Genomic DNA, 26,235 nt, shown 5'->3' on the forward strand with positions numbered 1-26,235 from the left:
TATTTGTTGGATGAAATTTTAAATTTTATTTATCAAGGAAAAAGACATTGCTCTCACACTCTGAATCTCAACACATGGTGCTGTACTTGGTGTTGTTAATATTTTGAAGCATAACAATTAAGAGCATAGTAATTGCAGGACCAATGAGGGACCAAAAGAGAAGAAGACTGTCTCTTGGGACAATAGAAAACTTATTCAATATCCTATTAAAACATTTAAAAAATATCTCACCAACGATTAAATTCTTCTAAATAAAAATTGATTTATTTCTAAATTTTAAGAGTTTTATTTAATTTATTTTAATAATTAAAAGCCTTATTTAGATGTGGAAAATTTGGAGTGACCTTTTTCATCCATCTATTTTAAAATTATTTATTTTTATAATTAAAAAAAATTCAATGTATGATTTATCGGTTGTTATTTAATCATCATGGCTCCATTAATTTTTTTAAAAAAATTAACTCAGAATTTAAAGCTTGACCTGTTTTTTCCACACATGACAGCTTTTGCCACAGCCGAATTGTTACAGCATTAAAGAACTGACTTTAAACGTTGAACCAGTGGGGTCCATCTCCATCGACCCACAGCCCTCCTGCCAATAAATACTTCAATGGCCTGTTCTCCACATAGTCCCTTATTTATTTATTTTTTAAAAAAATAATTAATTAAATATTAAACATTTTAAATAACATCATTGTTAACTTTTTTTTTTTCTTTTTCGAATTGAGTAAGCCCATAACAATTGCATTTTTATATTTTTTATATGATTTTTTTATTTAAATTAAGTAAAAATTACATTCTTTAGTAATTTTGAAAATATTTTTAAGAAAATAAATAACTTTTTATATTATATAAAAAAATTATTATTTAATATAGAGAAAACTGATTCGTTGGTCTATCAATTTTAAAAAATATATTAAATTTTTTAAAATATTTTAAAAAGTGTATAAAAAATTTTAAAATGTCTCTGTTACGATGAAGTTAATTAGTAAATATTTTAAAAATTTAAAGAACTAACTAATAAATTTTTTACAATTATAAGGATTAATAGTAAAATATTTAATGATAAAATTAATAAAGAAATTTACCATTAGATTTTTTAAAATATTAAATATTTTTTAATGTATTTTTTAAAATTAAAAAATTAATTAGTCAATTTTTTTTACTATAAAAATTAAATAATAATTTTTTATTATATAGTTATTAATATTAATTTAATAAAATGTATTTTACATTTGTAAAATATTCATATAAAATAAATTTAAAAACTATTATATTAAATATTTATATTTATATAAAATTACTAAAAAATAATCATTAAATTATTGATCACTTAACGATTTTTTAAAATATTAATAATAAATTATTGTCTGTCTAATGATAAAAAATTATAATTATATTTATTTTATTGTAATGAATTAATTAAAGAAAAATACATTATCGTATAGTGAATTAATTAAGGAAAATATATTGTATACATAGATTTAAATGCTAAAAGAAAATTTGAAAAATTCTTGTTAATTAAATATAGATTTCCGAACATATTCTGCAAAATGATTAAATTTATAAATAAAATACTTTGAAATACTATTTGATATTGTGATATTCAAAAAATAGGGTTTAAGTGTACGAGAGAGTTTGACGGGAAAGATCACCCTTCTCTTTTTATCTATTTTTCTCTTGTTTTCTAATGATACATATCACTTGTTTTTGTCACTCATATCTGTACGTACAGATATACCAGCATATATCTCCATTAATCGGCCATTTAATTTTTCTAGCGTGTATGTTGAAAGGGCTGCAAGGTGCTTGCTCTCTTACCCCTTATCTAGGGGACTTGAGTGTAGGCAGTCCACCCTGCTTTGAACACGAACTGGAGCTTGTGACATTGGACCGGTCTACTTTAGAGGGTACTGATAAATTTTAGATTTACATTCAGGGTTCGACTTTACTCCAAATGGAAGAAGTTCGGTGGTCATTACTATTAATAATTTATTAATTTAATAATAAAATACATTTCACCAATCCTTATTATATAGTAATACATACTCCAGAGTACTATAATAAACAAATAATTAATATATAAATTAAAATTAATCTAATAATCAGTCTTTATTATTTCTAAGTTTTTTTTTTCTCTTTTAATTTAAAATATTGTTTTTCTGAAATGATTTAAATTGCTCCTTTAGAAGATTAAAAAATCTGAATAATGAAAAGACTAAAGATTTTTTTGTTGTTGTTGTTGTTTTTAATTTGGAGGAAAAAAGAAAGCCAACTATAGCATAATTGATTTGCCAACAATAGCAGTTGGAAACATAATAATAAGCAAGTTTTAAAGATACAACCATGTGTATGCATTAATAGAACTATGGATACAATCTATAAAAAAAATTATCTTACTTAAAATCTTCCACAATATTTATTATTTAATATTTATTTACTCAAATCAATACAGCTAATTAACAGTATTAATTTAAAAAAAATTATAATAATTTATTAACGTAATAATATTAAATAACTTAAAAATTAATAAAAATAATTATTAAAATTTAAAAATAAAAAAAATTACTTTTTAAAATCATATCTTAGGAAAATGTTGCCACCTTTCTAATAGAGTGTTATTTAATAAAAATTTTAAATTAATTCCCTTATTTTTTTATATTATAATAATATATAAATTAATTATTATAATTTTATTTTATTAAAGCAATCAGCACCAACAATGCCATAAATGTATTGCTAACAAAAAGCAATAAATACAGACATAAAAGCAGCCGTTTTGGCCAACCAATTGCAAATCTCATAATATCTTCTCTTATGGAATCAGCCACTTATATTCCTCTACTCACCAAGTATTCCGGTGAGATATTTTCCCTAATTTTTTGAATTGTTTATTTATTTTTTTTAATTTAAAGAAAATTTACTATTGAAATTTTTTTATATTTTAAAAAAATTTATTAATTAATTTTAAAATTTTAAAAATATATTAAAATATTTTTTATATTTTAAAATTATATTAATTAGTTATTCTGTTGCTGTATATATATGCATAATATATATATAATTTAAAAAAATTAAATATTAAATGAGTAAAATTTAAAATTTTTAAATTTATTCAGATATATTTATCGACAGATTAAATTTATAAGTATTTTTATTGTATAGTTGATATTATAAATTGCAAGAGAGAATTGTTGTCCACCATAAAATTAAATTTTCCAACACATGAAAATGCCAAAAATCTTAATACGAGTAATGAGAGAAATGAAAATTTGGTAAGAAATTTATAAGGCAAGCAGCTGTTAAGATCGACAAGGTGTATGATGTGCCTCATATTTGCTGCTTTGAAAACGACACCATTTAATTTCTGCCCCTTCTTGCAATATAAATCCAATTTCATTCACCTACATTTAGAAATTCAAATGGATTGAGTTTTCTCAAAATTGCTCTCTTTAAATTTATTTAATTATCATTTATTTTTAGTATTTAAATTAAACTTATTTTTATTATTAAAATAATATTCAAATCCGTTTGGTTTATTCAAATATAATCATTTTTATTTTAAAAATTTAATAGGATTATTTTTAATTAAAATATATACAAAAATTTATAAATATTTCATAAATATACTGTTGTATTCGCCTATTACATAGAAAAAAATTCAAAAATTTTCATTATTGTGCTATTTAATTAAATTTTTTAAAATTGATAAAATTATCTAAAATTATAAATTTGACTGTAATCTTATAAAATTTACCTGTAATAAAAAAATTCAAACGATTACACTTTTCATATTTATATCTAAATATTAAAATATTAAATAACAAAATTAATTATTTCACATTTATCTCAATTTTAACTATTTATTTATAATCAATTTTGATAAAAAATCTGTAGTTTACATGTCATACCATATAAGATTATTTCTTAAAACAACTATTAAATTAAAAAATCCAAATATTTACATTAATTTATATTTATATTTAAAATTTTAAATTTTAAATAATAAAATTATTATTTTTTAATTTATCAAAATTATAACTAAAAATATTAAATTGAATATGAAAATATTAATGGCATGTTATAATATAGTTTTTAAAATTTTTTATTAATAAATATATAGTACTTTAATTTAAATTTTATATTAAAAATATATTTATTTTATATTTATCATACATAATATTAAATAAATATTATTTATTAAAGTATTTAATTGAAGATTTATACTTATAATTTATAAAAAATTATAGTTTACATTAATGAAATTTTACATGTTTTAGTACATAAATCCATTCTCTTTATAATTTTTATAAAAACGTAGTTATGTTAACTATATCTTTTATAAGTTATTTGAAATATTTAATATTTTTATTTGAATATTAATTTATTTATTGATATGATAAAAAATTATATTTTATATTAATAATATTAAATAAAATAAAATATTTAATATTTTATACTATAATTATTTATATTTTACATTTTTATTAAACAACAATATGTTTATAAAAATAGAAGAAAAAAATAAATAATAGGATTAATAAAAAAAATATATCTTTAAAATAAATCAACAAATTATCAGCAAATCAACATTCAGTTTGTTTGTAGAAAAAAAATTGTGTATTTAGAACTTATTTTTTAAAATATATTTTCATGTGAATATATTTTTATGTAATTTTTTTAAATTATATATCAAAAAATTAATAAATTTATATACAGTAGTTAATAATTAAAATTCTTAAATTGGAGTCAACGACATCCTCTTCTAAAAAAAAGTATTTTTTTTAAATGGCTTAAATTTAGCTTAGTCAAATATTTTTTTATTAATTAATTCTTTTGAATATCATAAAATTTAAATAAGTACAAAAAATATATTTTAAGAATATTTTGTGTGATGCACAACTTCAGTTTATGATTCAAATGTGGACTGATCTCACTTTGTTCAACCCAAAAAATCTAGAAGTTGACTTTAAAATCGGTTTAAATGATGAAACACTATCAGAATTTGTAAAACTCGATTGGACCTTAGAATTCGATCATGAATCACGTGGATCAACCAGTTTTTGATATTTTTATTTGTTGAAAAGGATATTTTTGTGAAATCCCGTAAATGTGGATAGCATTTGTGGATTATATGGGTTAGTATGTCTGAATAAAAATTTATTATTCTGAAAAAAACATCATTTTACGCGTGTCATCCATCAGTTGTGAAATAAATATAGCATCTCTATATAAAATAACTATATTATATAGTCTTAATTTTTATTCATTTTATACTTTTAAATATATTAAAAAAAATATAATTTTTTAATTATATTTATTTTAAATATATTAAATTTTATTAAATGCGGATAGATATTTTGAGAAATTTATTAAAAATAAAATAAAATTAAATAGGTTATAATAATTAATTTATATATTATTATAATTTAAAAAATAAATAATAAATAAAAAAGATAAATAAAAATTATAGAAAAAAAATAAATTATATTAATTAATTAAATTATAGTTTTTAATTTAATAATAATAGTTTAAAACTCTTATATCTGTCACTTATTGCGGTACAATTTAATTATATTTTAAAGCAGATAAAAATAATTTCTAAAATTTAAGTTAGTTAACTTTAAACCAAATTGAAGTATGTTATTGTATATATTTAGAAATTAAATTTTATTTATAATAATTTTAAAATACTCTAAAGTTATTATCTTAATAATATTAAATTAATAATTTCACCTAATATTAAAATACTGTTATTTTAATTAAAAATTTATAATAGTGTATGGGTGTAATATAATATTTACTATTTGCTTTTAATTTATTTTACATATCTTTATAAATAATATATATATTTTAGAATAAACTTGAAATTAATAAAATTTGCATTGTAAAAAATAAATAAATATACTATATCAATTATTAGTGTGTATATATATTTTTTTACAATGTAAGTTTTTATTTAAAAGTCCACTGGCCCAAATCGATTTAGTTTTAATTTTTAAAAAATTTATTTAATTTAATTTTATAAAAAATCAGTAAAATAAAATTAAATTAAGTAATAATATGTTATTTTTTATAATATAGAAATCTATTTTAATTAAATTTTAAAATATTAAAAATAAAATATAAAAAATACATTAAAATCTAATTATTCGAATCGAATTAATTTAATTTAAAATAAATTTTATCTAATTTTAATTAAATTTAATTTTTATAAATACTAAAATTACAATTTTTAATCGGATTCATTTTTTAACTTATCAAATGCCAGCCCCTAAGAGTAAATACAAGCCAAGCCCTCAAAACTCACATCAACAGCCTATTCCCGCCAAAATCGATATCGCTTGAACGTGAACCAACTTTCCATGCCGCCACCTTCTCCGTCATGGCCTCAGCCAGAGAAGAAGAAAAAGGTATTACATATGCCCAGAAATGCACACTCAGATTCAGACAACACAAAAGTTCTCGAGATAAATTGCAAGTAGGGCAAACAACCTCAATAACTCACAGCCACCGGCTAATCAAATCGACAACATTTCAAAACAAAGTTTGATTCTCCAACCGAACAAATACTGCATAAAGAGAGAGGCAGCAAAACTCACAATTTCTCCAAAGCATTCGGAAGTGGTGATCGCCGGACATAAATGTGTAATTTCAAAATATTAGTGTCAATTAGTAAAGACTCCTCTCTAAGAAGAAATAAAACATTCCAAAATAGATGAATAAAATTTCATAAAACATGATATCAAATCAATTTATGAAAAATAGTATAAGTATATGAAATTATAAAAATTAAATAATATGTATAATTCAAATTATATAAAAAAATAATATAAATTAATAATTTTTTTATCTAAAGATTAAAGAATTTAATTTTATAAAATATAAAAACTTTTTAATTAGATAATTTTTAAATAGATATAAATTAATAAATTTTTTAAAAATTAAGGAACTTAATAATAATTTTTTAAAATTAATGAAAAATTATTTAAATATTACTAAGTAACTTAGAAAATTTCAGGGCCATGTCCCTCGAGGTCTATGTATAGATCCGTCCTTGAACTTTACCAACTAAAATATATAATATTTTATTTTATTTAATATTATTAATATAAAGTTTAATTTTTTATGTATTAAAAATATATATATATAAACGTTCAATGAACTTATATATAATATTTTATATAATAGAAATTTATTTTTAATAAATATTTTTAATTTAATATATTTATATTATATATAATAAATATAAAATAAATATATTTTTAATATAAAATTTAAATTAAAAACTTATGTTTTATTAATATAAAATTTTAGAGACTATATTAAAATTTATTATTAATTTTTTAAAATTTAATTTAATATCTTGCTTAATAATTATGCTAAATTGAAAAAATTTTAAATTTATTATTTAAAATTTAAATTTTTAGATATAACGTAAAAATTTAAATTTTTTTATTTAATAATGATTTTAAAGAAAAATAAAAAAATTTATGTGCTATTACATATAAATTAATTTTTTTTATTAAAATTGATTAAGGTTAATAATTAAAATTAATATAAATGTGAAAAAATTGATTTAATTATTTAAAATTTTAAGCTTAAAATATAAATAATTAAGATTAATGATTAAAATTAATAGAAAAATGAAAAAATTGATTTAATTATTCAAAATTTAAAATTTAAAATATAAATATGGAAACTTATAAAATTTTAAATTTCTTGTTCTACATATTATATATATATATTTTTTGTGAAATGAGGATTGAGAATTGAGAAAGTATAACTGATATCTCTCATATTTACTCAAATATACTTGTTATCAGACTAAATTTGTGAGTAACAACATATTATATATTTAAACCATTATTTTATTTTAATTTGATGTGCAAGAAAACCGTTAATTATATCGGTGCCTCCTTTTAATGGTCAACTAATTAAGTTGTGCCTTGGAGAAAGTGACAATATTAGAAAAGTAAAAAATTAATAACAAAATTTATTAATTAGATTATGAAAAAAAATGTTTGATACAGTAATTAATAAAATCAATAATTAAATTATCAATAATTTATCGATAAAATATCTTAACTAGAATAAAATTTATAAATAATAATATACGTTGTCCGAAATATAAAGAATTCATTAAAATCATAAGCAAATACTGAGGCGTGGCCCAAACAAAAATCTCAACGTATAATCCAACCCAACATTATGAAGCCCAAGACCCAAAAGCTATAAAATCTGGAGCGGATAGCTCAAATCGTATCCTTCACTCGACAAAAACTAAACCTACGCAACAAGGACCACCGCCTTCACTAAGAGGCATTGCTGGGCACACAGATTGAAAGCTAACTCTGCACACACTCAGTAGGAGATGTTGAGAAATCATTTCTCTTGTAAATTAATATCCCTCCATTTAAAATTAAAAATTTTACAAAAAATATTTTTCTTAATAATTCTCTTGTTTAAAATAAAAAAATAATTATTTTTAATTTAAAAATTTTAATAAAAAATTTTAAATTTTTACATGATTTTATAATAACTTATTCAAAATTTTTTTAATAAAATAAATAATGTTAAAGAAAGGGTATAAGAACTCGTAAATAAATTGTTGCAGATAATAAAGAAGATGAGATAGCACTGCACTTCACAAGTATTAGCTATAAGAGCACTATATTCATAAAATTTATTTTTGCTAAATTTAGCTCAAACTAAAATTATTAGACTAATTTAGATTAAAAAAATAAAAAATTGGCTAAATAATACCCCAATAAGTATAGGGTGAATATAAACTTTTCATTCATTTGAATACTTTCTAGCTCGAGATTGAATTTTTAAATTATTTGATATTTTACATAATGCAGGAATAAAATTGTACATTTTAAAAAATATACATTATAATATTAATTAAACAATAAGGATATGGAGTAGAAAATTTTATATTGTTAAAGTTTTGCATAATAAAATTTAAGATAAATTATTATTTATTAAAAAAAACTTCATTTAAAAAATAATTTAATCTTTGAGATATTCGCTATTATGTTTTTATATTTTTTAAATTATTTTCTTTATATTTTTATTCCGATTCATTTTTATCTTAATGTATTAGTTAAAATTAAAAAAAACATTTGATATAATTATTATTGTGTATCTATGATTTATTCTAACTAATTAAAATGTCTCGCTAGTTTTATAATTACATTAAAATATTTTTATATAATTTAATTAAAATCACTAAAAATGTCAATTAATTTTTATCAATTTTTAATATTAATTTATTAATTAAAATTAAAAAAAATTATACCTAAATTTTGCTCGTGGGCAAATAAAAATCACTATATTATCTTGTATTTCTAAAAAAAATAAAATATTAAATTCTCTTAGACCATGAATAACATTTATCCTTCTATCCGGGTCCAATAGGATCATATTAAATTAGAACTCATAATAATTTATTTTCTTTGCCTCTTTAATCTGTGGGCTTATCATTTAGGTTTTCAATTTTTAATCATGATAATAATAAAAATATTATTTAAATTAAATTAATATGAGTTGCGATTAAATGTTACTGGGTTGATGATAGATTTTGATTTATTAATTAGGTGATGATGCAATCTTGATTTATTGGTCAGGTGTCCTTCTGATAAATCAAATTCTCTATACTACTGTTATCATATATCATTAATTGAGAGTCTCATTGAGAGATATTAGAATCTGATAAATCTCTTTCTCCTCCTGCTCCATGATCAATTATGATATATCTGATTTTCTTCTTGCTTCATCATATGGGTCCATTAAATGGGTCTCTCCATATTCTACTGGATAAAAGGACCTGCAAAATAAGAAAAAACGGTCAGGAGTCTACCGGGAATGCTCCGGTGGAGATCCTCCAACGTTTAAATCAGATTTTATGAATAAGAGTAGTATATTTAGGCAAGAGTTATAGATAAAAAAATAAAAAATGAAGTCCCGGAAAAAGAAAAGAAGAAGAAGACCCTCTTTCTTTTTTCTGTGATGTATATCTGCCTCTCTGTTATAATGCTAGCTGTCTTTGTCACTCAGCTCCGTACGTACGAATGTGTCAGGACTTCTTACCACGCTAGACGGCTATTTAATTCTCCTCAGTGCGCATGCGGGTAGGGCTTTTGAGGTGTTTGGGTCTACTATTTTTTTCCACATCACTTTAATGGGTTGGACTTCTTTTTATTGGACCAGGGGCTCATGGGGGACCTGGCCTACCCCGCGTGTCCGGATCGAGATCTGAAGCGCTGAGTCGGTCTTGCTTAAACATGACTTAATGGGGTTTGGGTTATTGTTCTCCTCTTGGACCCGGTCTCGCTCAGAGCAAAAAAAGCCCGGCGGTGATCAGAATCCATTATAATTTAATTTCCCTTCATAAGTGTATGCTGCATTTTTTTTTTCTTAAGTTTGTAGAAAATAATAAAAGTAATGATAAATTCAAAAAAATTAGATTAATATGATTTGTAGAATGAAATTTAACTGATGATTAGACTCTGGTTTATTAGCTAAGGGCCCTTCTAATAAACAGACTCTTTAGGCGAAAGTTAATGGGTATTTCTCAACTAGGGGCCTACTTGGGACGTACTAAAATTACTACACATGATAATATAGTTTTGCTTAAAAAATTACTTATTTATTTAAGGTTTATTAATGAATAAAGAAATACACCTATACTTTTTTTGATAAAATTAATTAATACGAATTAAATTAATTATTAATTTAACCTAATTAAACTTTTACTTGTTTATTTGTTCGAGTAAAATCGTACGGATAAATAAAACTCTTTCGATAATATAATTATATTCATTTTTCCTATCTTACTTAAGACGTGGCTTCCACTTTTTACAATATGACAAAATTTCAAATTTTAATTTCAGTAGATTCAAGGCCAAATTTTTAAGTGCAAGCAAAAATTTAATTCTCCTCTGCAAATTTCCTTTAAAGTCTCTAACCACATTTAATTTTAAACATTATTGTTTTTTCTTAAAATTTGTCCGTCTGTTAAACTTTGAAGCTTGTTTTTTTAAATAATAATAATTCATTTTTATAAATAAAAATATAACATAAAATAAATAGAATCAAAATTTACTCAAATGTTAAATTATTTACACTTATATTTAGTTCGTCTCTAATGAGTGAGGTATTTATATATTTTAATAAATTTTTAATTTATTTTTTAAACAAATAAAAAATTAATATTATAATTTAAACTCTATTTAAAATTATTAATAATTAATTTATTTGAACATAATTTTAAATCCACCACCAACACGTGTAGAGGGCTAATACCTCCCCTACAGCTATACAGATCAGAATCTCAAAACAGAAGTGGTTTTTTTAATATTTTCAAAATAAAATGATTTTTCTTTCCTGGTGACTCTTTACTTTTCCCTTTAGTGAAAATTCCATCTCGCGACAGCAAAAACCCTTGTGACAGGCACTTCCACTGAACAATTGGCGTCCGTGTGGCACTCAATGGAGGAGGCCGCCTACAAGCTTCTACTCTCATGCCCTTATGGTCTCTCTGCTTCTCAGGTTTTTCTTTTTCCTCCTTAACTTTTGGCATGTATACCATACTTCTATAATTTGTATTGGATTCAGATTTACAGTTGAATTCAGGTATCCGTGGTTTTAGATCAATTATACGATAGAATTCGCCATCCTGATGATGAATTAGAAAACTCCATCGCTGAGGTGAGAGAATTGTTTCTGCTGGGTACTGATGATTGTACTGTTATGTGAGCAGAGAAAGTTGGTATCATTGTATGTGCTGAAATTACTGCATTGCAAGAAAATTGAATTAGTGCCTTTTTTTTTTTTCTTTATTTCAATGTGGAATGAGCCATTTGGATATTGATAGCACTTGAGTTCGTACGTTTTTGTTCCTCCTTTTATCAATTTTACAGAATCACATTATTGAAAATGCAAGCAATGGCCTTAGAGAAGTAAAATGTTATTTGCTTAGAACATTTTAAAATATTAGCATCAACTTAACTATTTGAAAGGTATATTAAATTTATGTAGATTTAAAATAACTTACATGCTTCTTTTTGGTACCTTGTGATATTTTAACATTTTAAATAGATATGGGATCAAAGGGCACAGAAGAACACATCATTGTACAATGGTAAAAAGTTCCGGGTATGTTGATCTCATTTAGCTATTATGTTTATTTCATACATTCATTCTGACAATAAATATAGTTCTAAAACAATATACTGATGGTTTTTCACTTTGCTATGTGTGACCTTATGGCATACTTCATTTGACCAAAGTGATGAGAATGCTAAATGCCAATGAACCAGTCTGCATATGCTTGGATACATTACACCATGATTTCCACTTTAGTTCCATCATTTCTATAATCACTGCACTGTTTTCCATAGTCAAAATGCAGGAGAGATCCAAATATTGATAAGGTGCATTTAATCATCGGAGCAATATTAAAAAGTAAGAGTGATTCTAAATTGTTATTTAAAGCGTGTGATGCCAGAGACATGCATGTATTGATGCGGCAGACAAAAAGTTGAGGTCCTGCATTTATTTTATGCATTTAACCTTTTAATGCATTGAATTTTTGCTGCATTGAATTTCTCAGAATTTTCATATGAGATGATATTGCCCATTAGTTCTTTTGTTTTTTCCTTTTTTCTTTTTTTTGAGGATAGATATTGCTCATGAGTTGCTTTTTCTATAACTTTACAGTATGGAGGGCATAATGTCCACAGTGGAGATGGATCAAACAAAGATTCTCATGTATGGCTCCAACTTGGTTTGACAGATTATAGGTCTCTTTCTCTGTCACAAATTTCATGTTTGTTTGTGGTTGTCATGCAATGAATTTATAAATGCTACAAATGAAAAGAAAAGAAAAATAATTTATTAAATCTTACGTGTTACAAACTAGTAGCATGTTGCAATACCCATTAGCTTTGGATCTTTAAGTTAATTTCTTACAATTATCGCTGGATATTGCAGTTGGTTCAAAAGTGAGAAATTAAGGACTACATACTATGGTTACTTGGTACTGTTGTGCATGTAATACCCCATTACTATTGGTTTTATAGGATGAGGCAAGCTGCAAGATTGTTAAACACCACTCCTTTTCATCATTATACATTACTGGAATAGGATTTTGCATCAAGTGGTTGATGTTTATCATAGCAGATTATCATGGGTTGATGTTTACTTTGAATGCCATTATCAGAACCATTTGCAACCAGTCTTCTGTTTACTCTTAATGTCATTTTTGGTTAAAGTTTCTTCTCTATTTTCTGTTAAATGAATCGTTTATTGCTTTCAATATAAATCTTTATCTGACGCATCTGTTCATCATTCAGCACAATGAAACACTTATGCTTGTACTTTGTAATTTTTTTTTGTCCATAATAAATAATGAAAGCTGCCTGCTTGTTACCAGGACTTTTGTGGGGACAAACTTGAGTCCTTTGTGGGAAAAGTTCCTTGTTCCATCAGAAGGTATTTCTGCAAGTATTTAAAACATTTAATCAGAGAAGAGAGTTTTGTTGTTATTATTATTATTTTTTTATATTACTATTAAGTTTCATCTTGCTGCTGTCTTGCTACAACCATGCGAATAATGCAATGAGTTCATGAATATGTGGCTTGCTTCTTCTCTACTTTTGAGAATATCTTTTATCACTTTTGGCTATTCAATGATTAGTTCGTTTTTTCTTCTTTTGTAAATAATGAAGCATATCTACTTGTTGAATTAGTTCCAATGTAATAATGAAGCTGGCATTTTAATTGTTGAAATTAAATGAAAACTTTGCTGAACATGCTCTAAGCATTCTCCCTACAGTCCAAAATCTGAAACAAGCTTGTAATAAACTGTGGAACCTCACACCACCACATGCAATAGGAATTTGCAACTTGATTTTGATAAATAAGATGATTTTACTTTTGTGAATAGACCTCCTTATGTATTTCATATACACTATAGATAGACAAGTAGCATTGCTTATAGGCTAGGAACTGACTTTAGTGCCTCTATAGTAGAAAGATAGGGCGACCTTCACCAGGCACTCAACTTGTGCGCCTAGGTGCACTGCACCCCTTCTTTATTTCCAACTTCAGTGAGCTTTCATTGGCAAAAAACAATCTCACTTGACCTATCTGTTGATCTATTACTATTTCATAAAGTAATATTAACATGTTATCGCTTTTTCTCTATTTTTCTAATACTAAAATGGTTATTTAGATTGTTTTGTAATATTAAAAATCTAATGTGTTTTTGAATGTCTGAAATTTGTGTCTATTTTATTTTCTAACAATTCTAGAAAAAGGACAGTAAGGTTAAAGTATTTATTTTAATACTTTTTTATGCTTATTGATGCTTCATAAAATTGGTAGTTTTAATAATTTTGTTTAGCTAGAACTCCATCTTTTTTGCACTTCTCCTTATTCCTGAGCTTGCCTAGGCACCATAACCCTTTGTAACTTAGTTTGTCTTGAGCCTTTAACAAGTATTTACAAAGTGTAGAAACATCATTAAAGTACATGTAAATATAATATCATAAATGTTGAAGGTTTTATTTTAAAATAACTAAAATTAGTTAATTAAACATATTCTTTATATTAGTAGGTATTATATATAACTTATATATATATATATATATATATATATAGTCCCACTACTGGGTAAAGCTCCAGGCCAAGTAACATTGCTTTCTAGGTGGTATTCTGATTTTTTTTTATTTGAATATGCGAATGTGGGTTGATTTTAGTGGGTGAAATTTCTTACTGTCTTTTGTGAGTAGATTAATCATAATTTGTAAGCGTCCACAACTTTTGTCATTTGTAGATGACCCTATACAATGTCAACATATGTCAAGTCCACTGGGCAATGGTGCAGTTGTGGAGACATCTGACAAGAAAATAGTTGTGTTGCGAAGAAGTTCTAATGTTGGGGAATTTCCTGGACATTTTGTTTTCCCTGGAGGTCATCCAGAGGTACAAGAAAATGAAACATTGGCATTCATTCTTTTGGTTATGATCAATGGTTCAGGATTAATTTGTGATGCATGTTTTCTTTTGGACATGATGATTTTGGGAGCATCATATCATTCATTCACTTACTAAATCTCGTCCTATCTATTTCAAGTGATGACATGCAGTTTTTTTGTGTGTCTCTCTCTCTCTCTATATATATATATTTGGTTATGAACCAAGTAATCTTTGTTTTTTGAAGTATGGAGTCTGGACTTAATAGCACAACTATTCCTTTCTGATTAATGACAGCCTGAAGAAGTTGGAATAGACTCTGATCAGAGTGACAAAGACTCTGAGATGATCAATAAGAAGGCTTCTCAAGAGATGTTTGACAGTATCATTCGTGAAGTAGTTGAGGAAATTGGTGTACCAGCAATGTCTCTTGTAAGTTAAAGCTTAAGTAAGAAACTTAAATGTACTTGTTTCTTCATTTATCTGCTGTTTTTTCTTTTCTATTTGCATTTCTTTTTTCAATATATGTAGTGAGCAGTATTGTGATTGTTTATTTTCCCCATGTCCTATATATTATTGTTACAAATGGGATGGTTTCAAAATTTATGGAATGCAGAAAGATTGGTCTCGTATTGGAAATGATGCACGACATAAATAATCTTTCTTAGAACACCTTTAAATAGTTTTAGTTCCTCTCATTAGTGTCGACTGTAGCTAGAGAAATACCTAAAAAATCATTGAGGATATATAAAAAGTTGTCTGTCAATAGCAATTAAAATAATTATAAGCATTTGATAGGTTTTCTTGATTCAATATGTACCTTGATCATTTTGAAATAAACAGGCAATTTGCTATTTTCTGCACGCATGAATATCGGTTCATATGCTACAAGAATGCTTTCAATATCCAGGCTTTAAGTCCACCTTTTTAGTTGTGGATTTCAGAGGAGATGCTTCCTCAAAATTATTGCATGAGTAATACTTGTAAATAATTTTTAATGTATGCATTATTCTGCCATAAAGGAGTGCAAGTTTTTGAAAAAATTAAAAGTTTACCTAAATTAAGAACTGCAGCCTTCGTGATACTAAAGTTTCTGCATTTGAGAGAAATCATGCTTTGCCCCCTCTTGCCTTGAAAATTAATAATGCAATTCTTGTACTTTGATGGATAGATTGTGTCTAATTGATCAAAATTTGACACAATAGGTACTAAACTCTCAAGTTTGGCTTTTGGTTCCTTGCAGTGTAATCCACTTTTTATTGGTATATCCCGCCGGGTGTTAAATGTTAGACCTGCTGCCTTTTTCTTCATCAGGTGCAACCTTTGCTCAGAAGAAATTCAACAACTGTATTGTAATGCTCAAGATGGCTATGAATCAACACAACTTTTTACAGTTCCATTGGTTAGTTGAAGTTTTAATATTTCTGTTTCATGTCCAGAATTGATTCATTTATCTCGTACAGTTACTTTTTCTGGGCGCTAGCACTTAGCAGTCAAATGTTACCAACTTAATTGTGGTGTAAAAGGTGGGATATATGTGGATGGAAATTGCCGTTAATATAGTAATGCTGGTGATAAGATGGTCAATTTGATGGTGGCTTAAGATGCATCCATTGCGTGTGCTGGGATTCTTGCATCTGATCATACTATTTTGGTGGGTTGAGCTATCACACTTAGTAGGTCATTATTCTTCACATGCATAATAATAAGTTACTGTTTTGGATGCGGGTTGGCACTTCACATGGAAATAGAGTAGGTTAACACTGACTACTGTTTATGTGATACGTCTTTAGAGCAATACAAATATCACATAGAGTTTTTACGACAATATAGTGACCTTAAAATAGATAGATTTAGCTGTGGTGTGCTATGGGAAATGATTGAGTTAAAAATCCAACTTAATTATTTTGTTTGATAATCATTTTTTATTGTCAAACCTTTTAATACTCCTTAATTTCTGTGTCGATTAAATTTGTGCAATTCTCGCATTGAGTGTTTACCTTTTACATATCAGGTTGAATTAGAAAGTATGGCATCGAAAATGCCTGGCTGCCATCAGGGCGGGTTTGCTCTCTATAAGCTGATGGTGGAAGCTTTGAAGAATACCTGATTATTAATCGCTGCTGAACAATTGAAGTTGTTTTCTCTTGGCATCTCTGTAGTCCTCAGTGACATCATTATGATGTCAATTCACTTGGTATTCATTTTGCAATTATTATAACAAGAAGGCACGCTGCTTTAGTCTTTCCTTGCTTGCACAGAGATGATTATGCAAAGGTATTCTTTCATCTCATGCTGCAACCTTTCTTCTTAACACTAATGAGATGTTAAACAATGAGGGACGTACATCAATGACATGGGACAATGTTGAAGTATTAATTGAAATAATCGTATTGTTGGAATCAATGGGATTCCCTTAATTCATGGGATAAAATTATGAGAATATCATATAATTTATTAGCAAATCATTTGCTTAGTCATGGACTTGATTAATGCTTGTATTAAATAGAGATTTATGGAAGTTATTCGAATCTTGTATCTTTCATTATAAATGTGGATCCTTGCGTACTATGTAAATATGCAATTAATTGAAATACAACCTTCTGAAGTTTTTGTATTCATAGATGTAAGCTCTTAGTAGCAGACCAACATAATTCCTTCAGTTGTTATTTTCTTTTACTTTTTCTACCGTTCTAAATTTAAACGTGGTATCAAACCCTAGGAATTGAGTCCCAAAGCTATTTTTATTTCATATTCTCCTTCACTTTAGCCTATGGTATGAGTCCAAAAACTATTTTCTCCCAAATTCTTCTTGTACATGTTGTCTAGATTACATTTTTTAAATAAAAAGAAAATATCAAAACAATACGAAATCTTGATGATAGATCCATAACTTCAACAAAAATCTCATCAAGGAGAGTGTTGAAATTGTTGAGATTTTCCCTTAATTCATGGGATATGATTATGAGAATCATGTGATTGATAACCAAAATTATTGGCTTAATTATTGACTTAATTAATGCTTGTATTAAAGAGTGATTTATAGATAACATAAAAATCTTGTATTTTTCATCTTAAATATGGAATTTTATGTATGATGTAAACACACAAGTAAATGAAATATAATCTCCTACGGCTTTGTGTTCGTGGATATATGCTCTCAGTAACTGAACTAAAAATACTGTCATCTTTTCTGTCAATCTAAATTTCAAGAGTCATATTATCCCTATTTAAATAGTTCTGCTTGCATATGGTGAGCCAAAGACTGCTAGAATGTTTTGCATGCTTAATAGCTTATATCTCTACACATTTTTGCTTATGCGTGATTCTAGACATGTATTTGAAGCAAGATATCTGTAAATGGATACAGGGATTCAAATAGCTCATTACCAGCAGTGCTTCATGGTGCTTATGCCTTTTAATCCATGTGGTTAGGCGCCTTATGTTGTTGGGCACAACAACATTATCATGAACTAATGCAAGAATTGCAAGAAAATGTTGTATTGATCAAAATAGTTGCATAGAAGTCTAATCGAAGTTGCACACAGGAGCTCATGTCAAGTACATGCAGTACTATTATCAGATCATCAGATCACTTCACATTTTGTTAGGCCTCCTTTAGATGTAAACTTACTGATGACCGAACTATGGAATTCTTCTGGTTGCATCACGGTAAATTGACATAGTTAATTCTTTATATATTTCCTAAAAACATTACTTCTTCTGGGTTTATGGGATTCTTAGTACACATGTATTTCCTTAGATTACACAAAACATGGATTCCTGTGTAATCTCATGGTCTCTCTTTGTTCACAACGCATTTTTGAGTTCTTGTTCTTCAATTAATTTTAACTTAGAAACACCATATTTATACCGAGACTTGCATCATGTGATTGAAAATTCATTTGGTATATTTGTTTTGGCATTCTTCATGGCCTTTGTTTCCATATTCATCCAGAGAAGTTTTCTTGCTTGAATGGGTCTATTTAGAAACATGAATAATATTTTTTGCACCATCTTAGGAAATATGATCTACTCATGAAATGGTCCCATACGGAGTGGAAACTCACTCTTTTTGAATTTTGACTCGTGGGACCCGCTACTGTTCAGGATATTATCTATCCACTGCTTCAAAGTTTGAAATTGGGTTCAGAAATTCAGGTCAAAATACTCTCCTTGGAAATTGAATTTGCTATTTGTGAGTGTATTGGTTATCAAAATGAAATTAATTTAGTTGCATCTTCCATAAATATCTTCCTTTTTTTTCAATTCTTTAGCTGTGAAGGTTCAGAGGAATTTCAGGGATTGTGTTGGTTTTGTACAGGCTCAGGTCACATGTATGATAATTATACTGTTTCTGAGTAGTTAATAATACTAGAATTTTTAAAATATTAGAGACTTTTTAATAATTTTTTTCACATCAAATAGAATTGAGATTTCCATTAGAATAAATTTATGCCAAATAAGAACTCTAAATATCATGGAGATTTCACATGACAGTATGAATTTGTAATGATGAAATTGTTCCAGAAGTGAAATTTCCTCTAGAACTGCAATTTTTGTTTGCTTTAATTAGCAGGAAATCTCTAAATACTAATGTAATAGTGCTGAATATTTTAATATTTTCCATTTTTGTAGATAAAATGGTATGTTCATCCATTATTTTTTCCCCCTCATCTGATTAGGGGACCATGAAACTTTTTTTTCCCATGTAAAGGAACAAAGATATTTCTACACATATTATAATCTCGATAAGCCAGATTCTAGCTGGATGATTCAGGTCAAAAGTTCCTTTCAGCTGAGATGGTGGAGTGGACAATGCTATCTCAAGTCGAGAGATAAAATTTCTTTGTTATTTTTATTATTATTATTACATAGAAAAAAATTTTCATTATGTTATAATTTTTGTGATACTAAACTTTCTAATGTTTGAATGTAAAATTTATAATGAATTAGGTATATTTGGATACTCAATGAAATTTTAATAAAATAAAATAAATTTAAATAGTAATAATCGAATTTAAAATAAATTTTATTTAAATTATATATATATATATATATATATATAGTATTCATTAACTGAAAGTAATTTATATACATTATTAATTTAATATAAAGTGTATTTTATAATAGTATTTATTAATTTTTATACATTTTCATTTAAAAACTAAAATAAAAAATAAATTTTTATATGAATTATTAATTAAAATATATAAATGGGTTCAAGTATTAATCATATACTATATAACTCAATTTAGATGAGTTTAAATAATTCATAATAAATTTTAATTGAATTTGAAACCAGTTTAATTTAATTTAATTTAATTTGAATAAAGTAATTTTCGCTCTTACCCAATTCGTTTACATTCTATTGTCACATTAGTTCGAACTGCTATACAACCCAATTGAAATAAGTTTTTTTTTCATGCAAAAAAAAAAAAAAAAACCTTTAAGATTGCAAAAAAAATGATGATTTATATTTAATAATAAAGAGTATATAATTAAAAATATGATGATTTATAAAATAAAATCAGAAGAAACTAAATAACTACACATGGTGAGAGAATTCAAATATATTTAATAATAAAGAGTATATAATGATACATTTTAATTTTGATACTAAAATTATCTTAATTTGAAGTTTTGTTAGATTTAAAGTAATTTAATAATAATAATAATAATAATAAATAACTATTTAGTCTCAAGTTTAGTAAAACTCATTAGTTAATCTATTAGTTTAAAAAACTCATTAAAATGTGCATGAACTATTAAAAAAATCTACTAATCAATTATTTGTTAAGTTTAGACATTAAATATTTTACTATTTAGTCTTTATAGTATAAATAAAATTCATTAATTGATTCCTTAATTTTATAAAAATTAAATTAATTAGCTTCTAATTTTAGACTTTTTCAGTATTTAATTGCTAAAATTAGTGGATGAACTAATTAATAGATTTTTTAATATTTTAATAATATTTTAATGTATTTTTTAAAATTAAGAGATTAACTAATTAGTTTCATTAAATCTGAAGAATTAAATAGTAATTCTCTCTAATAATAAAATAAAAATAAAAATACAAGCATTTGGACAATTAACTAAATTGATGATAAAATATGGTGTGATGTTGAAATATTCTGTTCACTGGAATTAGGGATATGGGGATTCCAATCTGAATTTTTTGAGTGAGTAATATGCATTTATTCACTGAATTAAATCAATTACTACATTTATATATATTTTTTTCTTTTTTTAAGTCTTTATGAAAAAATTACTTCCTTATCTAGAAGCTTTGACCTTCAATACATTTATAAAAGGATGGGTTTCTTTGTGAATAGGCTAAGGACTTATAGGACGCCTGGAAGCTATAGCTTCTTTATTAATTATCATATAATTTTCCTATGGATATACAATTGGTGATTCAATTTCCAACCAAATCAAATTTAAATTTTAAAAAATTAAATTATTAAAAAATTTAGACCAAATCAAATTAATATATTAAAAATAAATAAATCAAAATGAATCAATAAATACAAAAAATAATAAAAATTTGCATACAATGTAATCAGCAAATTCATATTCAAAATTTGTCTTGTTTTCTGTTACTTTAGCTCATATGCATTTACATTCCATTACTTTTGCTCCGATGATTTTTCTGTTTGAAAATATAAAAATTTTAAAGTATATCGTAAATAAAATTTAGAATATAATAAATAATTAATAAATAATTTGTAACGTGATTAAATAATATTAATTTATATTTAATTATTATAATTTTTATAATTCAAGTGTTTAATAAGTCTTGATTTTAGATTGACTTAGATATCAAAATATTAAGTTCACCTTTTTTTCCATATAGCTTTATTAGCATAAGTAGGGTGGACAATATTCGGTTTAAATCGAAAAAATTGACTGAATCGAATCGATTTGAAAATTTAGTTCGATTTTTTATATATTTTAGTTCTGTTTGATTTTTAATTTTAAAAAATTCGGTTACTTCGGTTCGGTTCGATTTTAATTAGAAAAAAATCAAAAAAATCAAACCGAACCGATTAGTGATAATAATATATTTTTTCAATAATATAGAAAAATTAAATCATATTAAAATTAAAATATTTTAATTAAATTTTAATATATTAAAAATAAAAAAAATTATTAAAAATCAAAACCGATCAAACCGAACCGAATCGAACCGAATCAGACCGGTTCGGTTCGATTCGATTTCTCTGACCAAAATCAGTTCGATTTGATTTTTATAAACACTAAAATTTTGATTTTCGGTTTATTCAGTTCGGTTCGATTTAAAACCGAACCGACCGAATACTCACCCTAAACATAAGAGCCATCTCCGCAAAAAAAAAAAAAAAAAAGCAAAAACCCCTTCAAAACGTGTATTTCTTTGACTATAAAATTGGCATTTTTTGCACCAACTAAAGAAATCTTGATGCTGATGGAAACAATCTGTATCAGGTGAGTCAACGATCAATCCTGAAGCTTAATTAGTCTATGCCTACCCATAATAATAATAATTATTATTAAATAATATTATTACTATAATAATTAATATTTTTAAATAAAATTAATATTACTAATAATTAAAACAATTAACCGTTAGTAAAACAGTAAATTCGGAAAATGACTCATAATCGTGGAGGTGTATGGGTAGAATGTTTGAGGAGTGATCTGGGGTTACTCGACCAAGAAGCCAACCATGTCTGCAACACCATGTGCCTTGTGCACATGCCATTTTGTATTTGATATATTCCCCTTATCTTGTGCAAAAAAATTATTTTTTTTTATATATTAAAAATATATTTAAAAATTAAAACACAATAATATGTAGTTTTTTAATAATATAAATATTCGATGCAATAATTAATTAATTATTTATTTATTTACCGCATTTTAAAAAGGGTAAAAACAATAACTATTAACCATGTGAAAAAGCTGTGGGGTGCTGTGTTCCATGTGAGTTTTTGAAAATATAATTAATTTATTTGAAAGAAAAAAAAAATTAATTAATTCACTAATTATCTGCTTTTAGGGCGCAAATGGTGCTTTTTAAAAGTATTAAGACAAAAGGTTTAACAATAATTATTTCCCTATTTGTAAATCAATAAGTTCCTGTAAAGGAAAACCTCTTCCTTGGATGTGAAGGACTCTTTTTTTTTTTTTTTAAATTTATAATTTAATTTATATTTTATCATTAATAAATAATGATGCTAAAAAATTATTGATATGATAAGTAAAATATAATTATTAGTTAATAATTTTTTTGAAGAAAGTACAAAATTCACTTTGCGGTTTGATTTATTTAATTTTGTAATTCAATTTGTAGAATAATTTACTAAAAGTTGTTTTATTTTTATTTTTTGTAATTAGTTTTACAATATTTTTCATTTGAAAATTTCATTCATAGGAAGAGATATATGAATAATTTGCATTAAAAATAAACAGTATTAAGAAAAATGTAATATATATATATATATTCTTAAATAGTGAGACTCATTGGCGGAACCAGGAGCGTCCCTTTGGTAAGGCACTGGCTGTATCGTTGCGGCACCATCGGCTGCGCCGCTGCAGCACCTTCATCTTCTTTTAAAGTATTTTTCAGTCGTCGATACGGCACGTGCCCCTTACTGTACCTTCCCTCCGTCCCTAGTGAGATTAAATTAAAGTGTGAAATTTTTTTAATATTACAATATTATCAAAGTTGAATATTGTTATGCACACATTTCATGGATGTGATCATAAGGACTAATGAGTAGCTCTAATATTATTTAAAATTAAATATGAATTATTAACGTTTGGTTTGACCTTAAACTTCCGCCATTTTTATAATAATAATTTATTTTATTTTTTTATTAATTTTTTAAATGTATCAAACATTAAATTTTATAAAATATTAAGAAATATAAAATTAAATAGAATTATAATATTAATTTATATATTATTATAATATAAAATAATATTATTATTTTTCATTATAAAAAATACATATCTTAAAATGATTAAATAGAGAAAGATGCTCAAACTCAAAATTTCATCTCTTACCTATTTCTTAAAAGATAAAACTAAAATCAAATAGGCATTGAGATATACATTACCCTTTAAGAATGGTTAGTATCCAATTCATTCTCTACATAATTTTTCTTAATATTCCTATTAGAAATAAATAAATAAATAAATACCCACTTATACATTTAATTTGATAATTCAAATTTTAATGAAATTCATATTCACATAATATATATAAAAAAAATTATTGGGCAAGTGGGTTTGAATATTGGATAATATATATAAAATAATTAAAAAATATTAAAAAATTAAAATGATTCCAAATTAATTTATATGTTAAAAAAAAAAAATCATACAACCAATATGATAGTACATGGAGGAATCATATAAGCAGGTGCAGCAGACAAATTTAAAAATAATTAAAAAAAAAAAAAAAGAGGGGGAGAATTAATAATTGAAAAATGTGAAACGGCAGAGAATTTAAGGGCAATCATGTTAGTTTGTGGTCGTTTTGCTGGTTATGGCGTCTTAAAGTGGATAAAAGGCACATGGGTTTAATTGGATATGGGTATTTCGGTACCTGTCGGGCAGATACTGTGAGGACTAGACTATAGTAACTGTATAAACTTATGTCGCGTGCGCGCGTGCCATTTTCGAAACATACACGGGGCTTCTCGTTAAATATATTAGTGAAATTAAATAAAACAAGTAATTATATGAATATTAATTTTATATAATTAATTTAGATTTTAATTTTTAAAGAATTTGTAGGCCGCAACTCTTTTTTATTTTTCATTATTTATTTTTATTTTAATTGATACTAGTTTATACGGTTTAATATTTAAAAATTATATAAATAATATTAAAATTAATATTTTAATACATTAATATGTATTTAATATTAAATTTAAAATAACTTGAAAAATTTAAAATAAACTTATTTGATTAATTATTTAAATTTTTTTATATAAAGTTTTATATATTTATTCTTTAAATCCATGCAAATACAATGTAGATAAGAATTTCTCTAATTTTCCAGCTAAAGTAATTTTTTATTTAAAACTTCAAAACTCAAAATTAAATCTCAAGTTTTCAATTCCAAATATTAATTAAAAAATATTTTTTAAAAACAAACTTTTAATTTTAGATTATATTATTTAAAAATTGTGATAGTGATTTGTGGGGTAAAGAAAGAGAAGCGTTGAAAAAGATGATTAGATGGGTTCATGTTGGTGGTCTAGGTTCATGCACTTGTCAATCCATGAAATACTTAATTTTTCTTATATTTTACAATTTAATTACTAAAAAAGCTCATAAAATATATTGATTTATAATTTTAAAAAATATTTTCCCTCCATTTAAAAAATATATATTTGAGTGATTTGTTTCTCTTAAAAAAATAATTTTTTATTATTTAAAAATATTATATTTATTTAAACATAAACATAAACAAAAAGGGGTAAATTTATTTAGCTGAAAATTAATTTTAAATTTTAGTTAAAAAAGAAATTATATTTAAAATTTATTCCAATAATCATTACTTTGATAAGCGTTTTAATCTAATGGTAAAAGCTTAAAGTTAACATCTAATAATTACATTTATTTTTTATTTTTATATTTTTTTCCAAGTATGGGATTCTGCTGGCTAAAATTTCACTTACACGGTTTTAAAAATGATATTTTTAAAATAAAGTTTTAAAAAATTAAATTTCAATAATTTAATAAAAATTAAATTACCTTTAAATTATTACTGTGGATTATTATTATTGTTTTTGAAAAGAACTGTGGATTATTTTTATAATTAAAAAAAAAAAGTGAACATATTGTAAAATTTGCTTCCTTCTCCAAGCCAATGCGTCACTCAAGCGCGTACTCCACTCTCCAAATTGCATAATATCTTACAATTTTCTTTTGTTTTTTATTTATGTTTTTATTCTCAACACGACAAAAATCAATTGGTTAAGGTCTTCGATTATTTTAATTGATATAATTTTTAAAGGATTTTATGCTCTGATCATAAAATAAAGGAATTGTAAAAACAAATATTTAAAATGACTTTAATTAAATTAAAATTTAAAATTTAAAAAAAATAAAAATTTACATAAATTTGTAAGAATTTATTTAAAATTTTTTATTATCATAAGGAATTTAATAGTGTAAAAAAAATAATTTGAGCGAAATAAAAATAAAATTGGAAAAAAACTTACATTGCATAAGAAAATGATTAAACAC

At 24.7% G+C, this 26,235-nt stretch overlaps 1 protein-coding gene across 6 annotated transcripts; it reads left to right on the top strand.

Annotated features, from left to right (window-relative positions):
- The first annotated feature begins 11,365 nt into the window (after positions 1-11,365).
- Positions 11,366-18,862, top strand: LOC110626947 (nudix hydrolase 9). Of its 6 annotated transcripts, none has more exons than XR_006352582.1 (10): positions 11,366-11,556; positions 11,641-11,715; positions 12,106-12,162; positions 12,727-12,809; positions 13,442-13,500; positions 14,846-14,994; positions 15,283-15,417; positions 16,300-16,387; positions 17,000-17,262; positions 18,356-18,862. XR_006352582.1 is itself a non-coding variant. In XM_021773144.2 (9 exons), the coding sequence occupies exons 1-9, from the start codon at positions 11,497-11,499 to the stop codon at positions 17,093-17,095; spliced, it is 873 nt and encodes a 290-aa protein (XP_021628836.1). In that variant the 5' UTR covers positions 11,371-11,496; the 3' UTR covers positions 17,096-17,615. The 6 variants fall into 6 exon arrangements, 4 of the variants coding, with proteins under 4 accessions (XP_021628836.1, XP_021628837.1, XP_043817872.1 ...); XR_002489811.2 differs by having other exon boundaries at positions 11,371-11,556; positions 16,229-16,387; XM_021773144.2 differs by lacking the exon at positions 18,356-18,862 and having other exon boundaries at positions 11,371-11,556; positions 16,229-16,387; positions 17,000-17,615.
- The last annotated feature ends 7,373 nt before the right edge of the window (positions 18,863-26,235 follow it).

This window comes from Manihot esculenta, chromosome 11, assembly GCF_001659605.2.
Source record: "Manihot esculenta cultivar AM560-2 chromosome 11, M.esculenta_v8, whole genome shotgun sequence".
Taxonomy (NCBI): domain Eukaryota; kingdom Viridiplantae; phylum Streptophyta; class Magnoliopsida; order Malpighiales; family Euphorbiaceae; genus Manihot; species Manihot esculenta.

Coding starts and splice junctions, on each gene's coding strand:
- LOC110626947 (XM_021773144.2), top strand. CDS start 11,497: ATGGAGGAGGCCGCCTACAAGCTTCTACTCTCATGCCCTTATGGTCTC. Junction 11,557..11,640: donor ATGGTCTCTCTGCTTCTCAG/GTTTTTCTTTTT, acceptor AGTTGAATTCAG/GTATCCGTGGTTTTAGATCA. Junction 15,418..16,228: donor GTGTACCAGCAATGTCTCTT/GTAAGTTAAAGC, acceptor GGTTCCTTGCAG/TGTAATCCACTTTTTATTGG.